Source organism: Rhinoderma darwinii, chromosome 6 (genome assembly GCF_050947455.1).
Source record: "Rhinoderma darwinii isolate aRhiDar2 chromosome 6, aRhiDar2.hap1, whole genome shotgun sequence".
NCBI lineage: Eukaryota > Metazoa > Chordata > Amphibia > Anura > Rhinodermatidae > Rhinoderma > Rhinoderma darwinii.
The window spans coordinates 9,576,468-9,590,846 of record NC_134692.1 but is presented as its reverse complement, the minus strand read 5'-3'; the positions used below and the strand labels follow the sequence as shown (position 1 = coordinate 9,590,846).

The 14,379-nt window shown below is 43.0% G+C and overlaps 1 protein-coding gene across 1 annotated transcript in view; it reads right to left on the bottom strand.

The window, feature by feature from the left end:
* MARCHF4 (membrane associated ring-CH-type finger 4) overlaps positions 1-11,469 on the bottom strand; it is a 101,502-nt gene extending 90,033 nt beyond the window's left edge. The window contains exons 1-2 of the mRNA XM_075829092.1: positions 11,044-11,469; positions 9,859-10,426 (exon numbers count right to left, since the gene is read on the bottom strand). Coding sequence (XP_075685207.1) covers positions 9,859-10,426; positions 11,044-11,123 — 648 coding nt within the window. The 5' untranslated portion in view covers positions 11,124-11,469. The remainder of the gene's footprint in view (positions 1-9,858; positions 10,427-11,043) is intronic.
* Positions 11,470-14,379: the final 2,910 nt, after the last annotated feature.

The window sequence follows — 14,379 nt, the reverse complement described above, 5'->3', positions numbered from 1 at the left end:
CGCTCACATACACCGCCAAATAATAGCCCTCACATACACCGCCAAATAATAGCCCTCACATACACCGCCAAATAATAGCCTCACATACACCGCCAAATAATAGCCTCACATACACCGGCAAATAATAGCCTCACATACACCGGCAAATAATAGCCTCACATACACCGCCAAATAATAGCCCTCACATACACCACCAAATAATAGCCTCACATACACCACCAAATAATAGCCTCACATACACCGCCAAATAATAGCCTCACATACACCGCCAAATAATAGCCTCACATACACCGCCAAATAATAGCCTCACATACACCGCCAAATAATAGCCTCACATACACCGCCAAATAATAGCGCTCACATACACCGCCAAATAATAGCGCTCACATACACCGCCAAATAATAGCCTCACATACACCGGCAAATAATAGCCTCACATACACCACCAAATAATAGCCTCACATACACCGCCAAATAATAGCCTCACATACACCGCCAAATAATAGCCTCACATACACCACCAAATAATAGCCTCACATACACCGCCAAATAATAGCCTCACATACACCGCCAAATAATAGCCTCACATACACCACCAAATAATAGCCTCACATACACCGCCAAATAATAGCCTCACATACACGCCAAATAATAGACTCACATACACCGCCAAATAACAGCCTCACATACACCGCCAAATAATAGCCTCACATACACCGCCAAATAATAGCCTCACATACACCGCCAAATAATAGCCTCACATACACCGCCAAATAATAGCCCTCACATACACCGCCAAATAATAGCCTCACATACACCACCAAATAATAGCCTCACATACACCACCAAATAATAGCCTCACATACACCACCAAATAATAGCCTCACATACACCGCCAAATAATAGCCTCACATACACCGCCAAATAATAGCCTCACATACACCGCCAAATAATAGCCTCACATACACCGCCAAATAATAGCCCTCACATACACCGCCAAATAATAGCCTCACATACACCGCCAAATAATAGCCTCACATACACCGCCAAATAATAGCACTCACATACACCGCCAAATAATAGCCTCACATACACCGCCAAATAATAGCACTCACATACACCACCAAATAATAGCCTCACATACACCACCAAATAATAGCCTCACATACACCGCCAAATAATAGCCTCACATACACCGCCAAATAATAGCCTCACATACACCACCAAATAATAGCCTCACACACACCGCCAAATAATAGCCTCACATACACCACCAAATACTAGCCTCACATACACGCCAAATAATAGCCTCACATACACCGCCAAATAATAGCCTCACATACACCGCCAAATAATAGCCTCACATACACCGCCAAATAATAGCCTCACATACACAGCCAAATAATAGCCTCACATACACCGCCAAATAATAGCCTCACATACACCGCCAAATAATAGCCTCACATACACCGCCAAATAATAGCCTCACATACACCGCCAAATAATAGCCTCACATACACCGCCAAATAATAGCCTCACATACACCGCCAAATAATAGCCTCACATACACCGCCAAATAATAGCCTCACATACACCGCCAAATAATAGCCTCACATACACCGCCAAATAATAGCACTCACATACACCGCCAAATAATAGCCTCACATACACCGCCAAATAATAGCCTCACATACACCGCCAAATAATAGCCTCACATACACCGCCAAATAATAGCCTCACATACACCGCCAAATAATAGCCTCACATACACCACCAAATAATAGCCTCACATACACCGCCAAATAATAGCCTCACATACACCGCCAAATAATAGCCCTCACATACACCGCCAAATAATAGCCTCACATACACCGCCAAATAATAGCCTCACATACACCGCCAAATAATAGCCTCACATACACCGCCAAATAATAGCCTCACATACACCGCCAAATAATAGCCTCACATACACCACCAAATAATAGCCTCACATACACCGCCAAATAATAGCCCTCACATACACCGCCAAATAATAGCCTCACATACACCACCAAATAATAGCCTCACATACACCGCCAAATAGCCTCACATACACCGCCAAATAATAGCCTCACATACACCGCCAAATAATAGCCTCACATACACCGCCAAATAATAGCCTCACATACACCGCCAAATAATAGCCTCACATACACCGCCAAATAATAGCCTCACATACACCGCCAAATAATAGCCTCACATACACCGCCAAATAATAGCCTCACATACACCGCCAAATAATAGCCTCACATACACCACCAAATAATAGCCTCACATACACCGCCAAATAATAGCCTCAAATACACCGCCAAATAATAGCCTCACATACACCGCCAAATAATAGCGCTCACATACACCACCAAATAATAGCCTCACATACACCGCCAAATAATAGCCTCACATACACCGCCAAATAATAGCCTCACATACACCGCCAAATAATAGCCTCACATACACCACCAAATAATAGCCTCACATACACCGCCAAATAATAGCCCTCACATACACCGCCAAATAATAGCCTCACATACACCGCCAAATAATAGCCTCAAATATATCGCCAAATAATAGCCTCACATACACCGCCAAATAATAGCCCTCACATACACCGCCAAATAATAGCCTCACATACACCGCCAAATAATAGCCCTCACATACACCACCAAATAATAGCCTCACATACACCGCCAAATAATAGCCTCACATACACCGCCAAATAGCCTCACATACACCGCCAAATAATAGCCTCACATACACCGCCAAATAATAGCCTCACATACACCGCCAAATAATAGCCTCACATACACCGCCAAATAATAGCCTCACATACACCGCCAAATAATAGCCTCACATACACCGCCAAATAATAGCCTCACATACACCGCCAAATAATAGCCTCACATACACCGCCAAATAATAGCCTCACATACACCGCCAAATAATAGCCTCACATACACCGCCAAATAATAGCGCTCACATACACCGCCAAATAATAGCCTCACATACACCGCCAAATAATAGCGCTCACATACACCACCAAATAATAGCCTCACATACACCGCCAAATAATAGCCTCACATACACCACCAAATAATAGCCTCACATACACCGCCAAATAATAGCCTCACATACACCGCCAAATAGCCTCACATACACCGCCAAATAATAGCCCTCACATACACCACCAAATAATAGCCTCACATACACCACCAAATAATAGCCCTCACATACACCGCCAAATAATAGCCTCACATACACCGCCAAATAATAGCCTCACATACACCGCCAAATAATAGCGCTCACATACACCGCCAAATAATAGCGCTCACATACACCGGCAAATAATAGCCTCACATACACCGCCAAATAATAGCCTCACATACACCGCCAAATAATAGCCTCACATACACTGCCAAATAATAGCCCTCACATACACCGCCAAATAATAGCCTCACATACACCGCCAAATAATAGCACTCACATACACCGCCAAATAATAGCCTCACATACACCGCCAAATAATAGCCTCACATACACCACCAAATAATAGCCTCACATACACCGCCAAATAATAGCCTCACATACACCGCCAAATAATAGCCTCACATACACCGCCAAATAATAGCCTCACATACACCGCCAAATAATAGCCTCACATACACCGCCAAATAATAGCCTCACATACACCGCCAAATAATAGCCTCACATACACCGCCAAATAATAGCCTCACATACACCGCCAAATAATAGCCTCACATACACCGCCAAATAATAGCCTCACATACACCGCCAAATAATAGCCTCACATACACCGCCAAATAATAGCCCTCACATACACCGCCAAATAATAGCCTCACATACACCGCCAAATAATAGCCTCACATACACCGCCAAATAATAGCCTCACATACACCGCCAAATAATAGCCTCACATACACCGCCAAATAATAGCCTCACATACACCGCCAAATAATAGCCCTCACATACACCGCCAAATAATAGCCTCACATACACCGCCAAATAATAGCCTCACATACACCGCCAAATAATAGCCTCACATACACCGCCAAATAATAGCCTCACATACACCGCCAAATAATAGCCCTCACATACACCACCAAATAATAGCCTCACATACACCGCCAAATAATAGCCTCACATACACCGCCAAATAATAGCCCTCACATACACCACCAAATAATAGCCTCACATACACCGCCAAATAATAGCCTCACATACACCACCAAATAATAGCCTCACATACACCGCCAAATAATAGCCTCACATACACCGCCAAATAATAGCCTCACATACACCGCCAAATAATAGCCTCACATACACCGCCAAATAATAGCCTCACATACACCGCCAAATAATAGCCTCACATACACCGCCAAATAATAGCCTCACATACACCGCCAAATAATAGCCTCACATACACCGCCAAATAATAGCCTCACATACACCGCCAAATAATAGCCTCACATACACCGCCAAATAATAGCCCTCACATACACCGCCAAATAATAGCCTCACATACACCGCCAAATAATAGCCTCACACACACCACCAAATAATAGCCTCACATACACCGCCAAATAATAGCCTCACATACACCACCAAATAATAGCCTCACACACACCACCAAATAATAGCCTCACATACACCGCCAAATAATAGCCTCACATACACCGCCAAATAATAGCCTCACATACACCGCCAAATAATACAGCGCAAATGCAAATCCGAATAACGTCGCGCAGATCTCTTGATTCTTCGGTACTAAGTGTAAATTAACGCTCCACCGACTACTGGAACTGACATTCAAGCTAAATAATTTGCCCGTCTATTCTCAGGCGGCTCCTCGGGGTCCCACTGTCAGCAGTTTTGCCCCAACCTAAATCCGTCTTTGCCTAATGCCGATGTTACGAGGATGTTATACTATATGACGGCAGTGCCTTATGGGATAGAATCAGGTGGAATTTATATTGGAAGAAATAGAAAGAAATACAAAGTTTCGCTCACCGCGTTCCCGCTGCGTTATTTCCTGCGTTAATTGGTTCCAGTGCTTGAAGATACTCCCAGAAGAATCCTGAGTCGACAGCAGGTCTACAAGACAATGGAAGTGGCCAAAAAAATTGGTGTATCCAGAACTCTGATATAAATTATGGTTTTATTGTGTCATTTTAAAAACAGAACAATTAAAATGAAAATCCTGGGATAATTTATATCAGAGTGATGGATACACCAATTTTTTGGCCACTTCCATTGTCATTCATATTGGATGGTTTAGTATCGGATCCCAGAGTGTGGGGGAGGGGAGCTGCGGACCACGTCACACTCTTCTTACATCCCGTCTAGGAAGTGTTCTGTGAATGCAGCAGCAGCTGTTCTATAACATAGGAGAACATATACCGGAGGGGACGTAAGGAAATGTATAAGAGAACGTGTCACAGAGCTCCGGACCCCTTCGCACCCTCATCTTCCTCTAGTTGAGGTCTTGGGAACACCTGGCAGGTGTATGGAGCTCATTCTTGCCAACTGTCCCGGAAAAAGGGGAACTCTCCCAGACTCCAAGAAGAGAAGGCAAATCCCCTCACGTCTTCACAACATACTCACCTCTCCCCGTTCCAGCAGTGCCCTTCACCCCCGGACGCGGCCGCAGACAACGTCCTAACGCCGGGGGGTAAGGAGGACTGTTGAATGGGGGGGTGGGGGGGGTGAATATCTTCTGATCTGACGTCTGTTTTTAAGGGTCTAGTTTAGGGTCTGTATTTAGTGGGACTTGCCTTGTGTCTGCATTTGTTTATGGGGTCTGTATCCATTTTGGGGTGCGATGAAGGGTAAGGGGTGGGGGGTCATATGCACGATTTGTTATTTAAATGGGTCGTGGGCATAAGAACAAAAAGTGCCGATCAATGGTCTGGAGGTCTAAATCTCTTAAACCTGGCCTTAATCAGTGGTGGTTGATGAATTCAATGAACACAGAATTTGAAAGATCACTGCTTGTTGTCATGGTATGGAGTCATTCCCGTCTTGACCTAGTTCTGGTCACACACCTGCATAGTTTGGAACAGCGTATCACCACTCTCTCTTGTAACAAGCCCTGCAGCTGCATCTGTTGGACATGATCCGGACTACTTTTAACATGCTGGATGTAAATACTGGGTATCTCAATACAATGACAGCAAGCAGAGATCTTGAAAATAATGAAACATTTAAAACAAGTATATTAGAAAGCTGCAGAACTTTTATTGTACATTGGTTAAGCTTTATTTACATAAAACTGGAAAACCCCTTTATAGTAAGAGGCTTTGTGCTTTGGGGATGGGGATAGTATAAGCCTCTTCACAAACATGAGCCGTTCTGGAACAAGATCACAGTCCAATAAACATAAATCTGGGCCATGGCACCAGGACTGGCAGGGACTGAGCTGCATTTACTGATCCCTGCCAAACATCTTTATTATCCTCTGTCCATAGGAAAATGTGCAACGGAGCATTCACCAAGTGCAAGCTCCTCACTTCTCATATAATATATCAGGTGTTCATCTCTTATGAGTCAGGGGTGCAGGGACAAACACAAAACTTTTAAAGGGGGGGTTCCAAGCATGTTGATGCCCATGAAAATGTCTGCTATTAGTGACCCGGGTTATCACCTGAGGACTTGGGATGGAGCAGGGGTTAGAAGAAGTGGTTTAGGGCAGGAATGTAAATGTGCCTATCATTTTATATATTTATTCTAAATAGGTCTGGAGTTCTTTATAGGGGTCAGAGCTCTGTTTTTCTGAGACAAAGCTCCAAATTCCCACCATGAAGTTGCATGATAAAATTCTGTTTGCCTGAAGACACCCCTAGAGGGAGCTCTCTGCATAGGGATTTATACAGCTCTATACTAAATTCATGTGTAGTGAGCTCCCCCTAGTGGTGCAAAAATAATTATCGCTAAGTGCACCCTGGGGTGGTTCACAAGAAAACAATGACTTTCTTTTTCTTTGACGTGACTGCGCTAATGTTCTGTGTTGGGTTCACGGCTTCTCTATTGTCTGTGTTCACTTGGAGAATAGTTACAAGATGGATTATAAAGTTAGATACTAAAAAAACAAACGCTCCCATTCACTGACAGCAAGCATAAATAGTGAGGAATTAAAAGACAAATTATATTATAAAATTGCAGAACTTGTAAACTTTGGTAAAGATGGAACTGTATGTCCGGACATCTGGACTATGGGATGTGCTGTAGGCAACAGTCCCTGTAGCCACAGTCCCCAAGATCAGAACTCGAGGGGCAAAATACAACATTATAATACAAGCATGTCCGATCCTCCCTTCAATAAACTTTACTTGTACAGTAATGAAGAACACCGTTAACAGTCAGGTCCATTGTAAATGGTTATCTTCATAGTTCTGTGTATTTGTCCGTAACAATGTGACGGTTCTGTGCAGTGATCACCCAGCAAAGGCTGCGGCATAACCTGAGCTGTAGTTTGAACCTGCAGCTGCCAATCACAGCACCCCATAATATAATATTGTAATAAACGTCTAAAAACCTAAAGTCACAGGGTCCCACAGGGTGCTTGAGGTGCCCGTACTCCCTCCTGCCCCGTCAGAAGACACCAGTGGTATAGATGGCACATGGGAGGTGGGGGCCCTGTTACAGAATTTGTATTGAGGCCCCCGGAGCTTCAAGTTACAAATAATCATTGTTCACGGAAAAGTTCTACAATTTTCTAAACGACTTAGTGCCGGATATATGAAGACGGCCGTGTCAGTCCTAGTCATAAGCCAGTAGGAATAAAATGCGAGTCATTAATTCGGAGGCGCACGCCTGTTAATATTTTTGTCGCATTTTGTGATGTTCTTGAGACAGAAAGTGATATCTGCAGCTGCCGTAGATTTCCGCTACAATTTAACCCAGTTTCTGATGTAAATATTAATAAATCTGTCGGGCCGCAAGAACCGCCCCTTTTTTTGTGCCCTGCCCCCTCTTGGGGGAAGTGTCGGACACGGTGTAAAAGTTATTAAAAGTTGGAAATTTTGTGCAATACAGTTGTTCACCTAAATCAGCGACGACTATCCGCCCCCAAAGTGGCACAAATCATTTAGTAAATAAGGGATTGTGTATTTCAAATTTCTCACCATTTTGACCTACTGTCAGTGAATGGAAACTTTCATTGTTTACCTTCAGAGGCTGAAAACGTGTCCTGACCTAGCCCTGCTTACATGGCTGCAGCTGGATACAATGTACCAGTGCAGACAATCCCCTGTGACACAGCAGCAGTAAGAGCATGTTCACACGTGGCATTCCCACAGCGGATTTTTTATGCGTTCTTTCAGCATTTTTGCGTAAAATTGTGGACTCCAGGCTGATAGCGCTTACCTTCACTTATAAACCCAGCAGCTGTGTGTGCAGGACTGGGTCAGGTTTTCACACTCTGGATGTAAACAAGAATGTGTTCATTTACTGACAGAAAGCAGAGATTTTGAAAAAAATCAAGCAGATAATAGGTTCAAAACTATTCATTATATATAAATTATTTAAGTGTTTTGCACTCATTGTCCTGTGAAGTACTAATATACTTTGAGTTTTAATTCCTCACACTTCAATATCTTGCTTTGCTGTCAGTGAATAGAACCATTTTCCTTTACATTTAGAGACTAAAAACCTGTCCCAGTCACATCCTGCTTGCACAGCTGCAGGGCTCCTTAGAAGAAAGAGCCCTGATGCACTGTAATGAGACATGCAATTGTGTGAGCAGAACTAGGTCAGGACAGGTTTTAAGCCTTTGAATGTAAACAATAATTATGCGTTCACTGACTGCAAGCAGAGGTCTTTAGGACTTTAAAGATATGATACACAAAGCATATTAGTTAGTTGCAGTACGTTTTATTACACTGTGAATAGGCTTTATTTACATAAGACTGGAAATCCCCTTAAAATCAACAATGCACATGGAGGAGCAAAAATAAAATGCCCCCTTCTGCCTCCTGATGTGGGTTCACACCGTTACATACCCCCATATTGGGAACAAAGGGCAACGTGCTTATTGGACCCTCTCCCATCCCATATAGAAGAAAATGCCCCCTTGTTGTGTACAGGCGGACAGCGCCCATGGAGAAGGTGGAGGGAACAACTTTCTCTACAGGGGGCACAGATACTATAGGGGAAGATCATACAATTAGAAGTTAAAGGCCAAGTCCAAAGTATTGGGGTAAGGTAACAATATGAACCCCAATGTTCCCTACCGGCTAGTGCCAGTTCTTCCATCGCCAGAGCCCCCTGTATTGCCTGGACCAAAAATTTTTCTTTACGTTAAACAAATATGAATCCATAGCAGGCGATCATAAATACAAGTAAAGATCAGGCCCAGGGTCGTCCTCGGGTGAAGTCTTTAAAAAAACATATCGGCCATTTCCACGTTTTCATGGCGTCCTACTAGACGACGGGCTGGGTGACAACTACTGATGGCCACCATTATGATGCCCATTGGAGTTGTCACCCAGTTTTCGACAGATCTTGAATAAACCGTGGCATAACAATGTAGAGTTATATTCCATTCAGGACTTACGGAGAGCTGGGTGACAACCAAAGGGTTCCCATTAGTGGTTGTCCCTGGTATCTACTACCATGTAGGAGACCACAATATTTCCAGGTCAGGTTTTCATATTAGACATTTGAATTGATTTGCTTTGTTCTATTATTCGATACCAAGTCTTGAGATAATATAAGTAACCACGATGCTGGCGTTTCTAGAGATACATAGCACTTTTTAGGGTATATAGGGATCGGTCGATCACATATACAAGGCTTAGGACTTACCTGTTCAGGTCCTTGGAAACAGATCCTGCAGAGAGGGGTCCTCATCCCACTATCCAGGCTGCCGAGAGAGTACCGATCCTCCGCTTTTCCTTTGCAGAACTCATCTGAAGAGTTGCTACTGACCATGGACGTCGGCTGGTGCTGGAGTCCAGGGGCTGTAGCTGGATAACACCAGTCCTCCTCTGGAGTAGTAGTGGTCCCACCTGCTGGAACCCTCCAGGCTCGCCCCAATGCTGTCAATGTATTATTGTTGGCTGCCAAGCCACCTCCGGCGCCCACCTCACATTCTGAGCTGTTCATGGGCAAACTAGGCGTCTGCGGAGGGCGCCGGAGTAATAAGACCTTCAAGTCATTGAAAAGCATGCGGCATCGGCACTTGAGGAGACCCTGATGGCGCAACATTTGTCTTGGTCCCAATAATCCACAGCACCATAAAAGCAGGACGGTTCTCAAGAACATGTGAAGGCTTTTCACTCCAAAATATAACAGGAAAAACTGCCAGACCCAGAGGCCAGAAGGGTGCCCTAATATTGTTGGATTGTGCTTTCTGTATATTAAGGACCCCTTCCTACAAAAGAAAAGATGTAGAAAGAGTCAATCAGCCTGACTAAGAGGGGGCACCCTGACTAAGAGGGGGCAGCCTGACTAAGAGGGGGCAGCCTGACTAAGAGGGGGCAGCCCGACTAAGAGGGGGCAGCCCGACTAAGAGGGGGCAGCCCGACTAAGAGTGGGCAGCCCGACTAAGAGTGGGCAGCCTGACTAAGAGGAGGCAGCCTGACTAAGAGGGGGCATCGGTACAAAATAAGACCTTAAACAATGGGGTGGATGCAAAAGGGGTTCGCTTCCCATGAAGACTCGTAAAAAGTACACAGCAAAAATAAAAAAATATCAATTATAAAAATCGACTCTCACGTTATATTCAAACAAGAACAGGAATAAAAGACATTTCCTAATTGTTCTGAATTAGGGCTGAATTGCTTAAAATTTTTACGACTGGAGGACAACACCTGATTGCACCACCCTAAGATCTTATAAAAGGAGCTCGTAACTTCCCAGAATTCCTAGAAGAGGAAGGAAATGTCTCAAATCTATTCCGTCTCATCCATTCATAGCAGCAGCGTCACCAGGAGCCCAAAAACAAAGAGGAGCAACAGTCATACTGCATAGACCATGTCTCTACCCCACCTCAGTGCCAGGGAACAGGGTGCCCCCATACAGCCCAGGATCATCCCTGCTGATGGTGCTGTCTTGTGTTGGCATGGCATGCAACCATGTCCAGACCAGTCCCTCAATGCAATGCCAATGTTGCCCAGGATGCCACCCTCTTCCTTATCAGTTGTGGTGCTCACGATGCTGATGTGTAATTTGCTGCTGGCTCCACTGCTGTTGCTACCTCCCTGGGATTGAAGAGGAAGAATTCTTGTAGAAGGGCTCAGTCTTCACGGGGTGTCTGCTCCAGGAGGCTGGCACTGTGGCTATTCCTGGGTGAGGCTCGGGCAGCGGTGCACCAGTGTTACGGGGCAGGGTGGAGGAGCCGGGCGCAGGGCTTTGCTTTGGGTACGGTGCTGCCAGTTCCTGCTGCTGCAGTTTCAGCACTACGTTCTGTGGACAGCTCCCGCCCAGTCTGCAACGTCACCCCACTGGGGGCAATGACGCAGGCAGCTGGAGAGAGGGGGTGGAGGGCAGAGACAGCGGAGGGGCGGGGATTCGTTTCCAGACACGGGAAAGTCTTATTGGAATAATGATCCTCTTTACTATTAGATTCCGGCAGCTCCAGTATAATGGCTGCAATGTATTATCCAAGCCAGGCAGGAGCCCTGCACATACACAACATGACATCACATCCAGCACCTCAGTATAAGGAGGCAGAATGTAATATATACTGAGGACACCTCGAAGAGTCACACGAAATACTGCTATACTGTCCCCTATGTACAAGAATAGAACTACTATACCGTCCCCTATATACAAGAATATAACTACTATACCGTCCCCTATATACAAGAATATAACTACTATACCGTCCCCTATATACAAGAATATAACTACTATAATACTGCTCCTATATACAAGAATATAACTACTATAATACTGGCCCTATATACAAGAATATAACTACTATACTGTCCCCTATATACAAGAATATAACTACTATACCTTCCCCTATATACAAGAATATAACTACTATACTGTCCCTTATATACAAGAATATAAATACTATACTGTCCCCTATGTACAAGAATAGAACTACTATACTGTCCCCTATATACAAGAATATAACTACTATACTGTCCCCTATATACAAGAATATACCTACTATACCGTCCCCTATATACAAGAATATAACTACTATACTGTCCCCTATATACAAGAATATAACTACTATACCGTCCCCTATATACAAGAATATAACTACTATACTGTCCCCTATATACAAGAATATAACTACTATACTGTCCCCTATATACAAGAATATAAATTCTATACTGTCCCCTATGTACAAGACTAGAACTACTATACTGTCCACTATATACAAGAATATAAATACTATACTGTCCCCTATATACAAGAATATAAATACTATACTGTCCCCTATATACAAGAATATACCTACTATACTGCCCCCTATATACAAGAATATAACTACTATAATACTGCCCCTATGTACAAGAATATAACTACTATAGTACTGCCCCTATATACAAGAATATAACTACTATAATACCGCCCCCTATATACAAGAATATAACTACTATAACACTGCCTCCTATATACAAGAATATAACTACTATAATACTGCCCCTATGTACAAGAATATAACTACTATAATACTGTCCCCCTATGTACAGGACTATAACTGCTATAATACTGCCCCTATATACAATATAACTACTATAATATTGCACCCTATATACAAGAATATAACTACTATAATACTACCCCCTATATACAAGAATATAACTACTATAATACCGCCCCTATATACAATAGAACTACTATAATACTGCTCCCTATATACAAGAATATATCTACTCTAATACTGTCCCCTATATACAAGAATATAACTACTATAATACTGCCCCCTATATACAGGAATATAACTACTATAATACTGCTCCTATATACAAGAATATAACTACTATAATACTGCCCCTATATACAAGAAAATAACTACTATAATACTGCCCCTATATACAAGAATATAACTACTATAATACTGCCCTTATATACAAGAATATAACTACTATAATACTGCTCCTATATACAGGAATATAACTACTATAATACTGCCCCTATGTGCAAGAATATAACTACTATAATACTGCCCCCTATATACAAGAATATAACTACTATAATACAGTCCCCTATGTGCAAGAATATAACTACTATAATACTGCCTCCTATATACAAGAATATAACTACTATAATACTGCTCCTATATACAAGAATATAACTACTATAATACTGCTCCTATATACAATAATATAACTACTATAATACTGCCCCCCATATACAAGAATATAACTACTATAATACTGCCCCTATATACAAGAATATAACTACTATAATACTGCCCCTATATACAAGAATATAACTACTATAATACTGCTCCTATATACAAGAATATAACTACTATAATACTGCTCCTATATACAAGAATATAACTACTATAATACTGCCCCTATATACAAGAATATAACTACTATAATACTGCTCCTATATACAAGAATATAACTACTGTAATACTGCCCCCTATGTACAAGAATAAAACTACTATAATACTGCCTCCTATATACAAGAATATATACTATATATATTAAATACTATAATACTGTTGAAATCCAATATTCCCGATCCTTTGCTTTTGTGGAAGATAAAATGCGGCCAGAGGAGTCTGGAGGGGATAGAGGGTTCTGGAAGTGGTTTATTTCCCCCTCCCCATTTAAAAATAATGTATTCTTGGTCTAGCCAAGTATGCATGTTTATGATGGAGTCGGCAGACTACTATCTTCAAGGTTGTGTCCAGGATTAGAAAAACATGACTACTTTCCAAAAACAGCGCCACACTTGTCCACAGGTTGTGTGTGGTATTGCAGCTCGGTCCGTTTCACTTCAAGGGAGCCGAGCTGCCATATCAGACACAATCCATGGACAGGTGTGGTGTTGATTTTTGAAGAACATAACCATGTTTTACTAATCCTGTACCACCGTGTATATTCAGCTTTAGACTTTTAGTTGATCACTATAAAATCGGTGAGTTTGGCTGACTTTTATGTGTATGGGTAGTTTTAGCCTCTGATCAATGATGTCACTACTTGTAGCCGACTACCTGCTACAGGGACGGCGTCAGCACCCGGGCAAGTGCCGGGGCCGAATACACTGGGGGGGGGGGGGGCCCACACGGCCGCGAGGTTCTGACCTCGTCATGGCATCACTGTCCATATACGGACAGTGATGTAAGGAGGAGAGGAGACCCAGGCAGAGCGCTAGCGGCTCTGCTCCGGGACTTCGTCTCTGTGG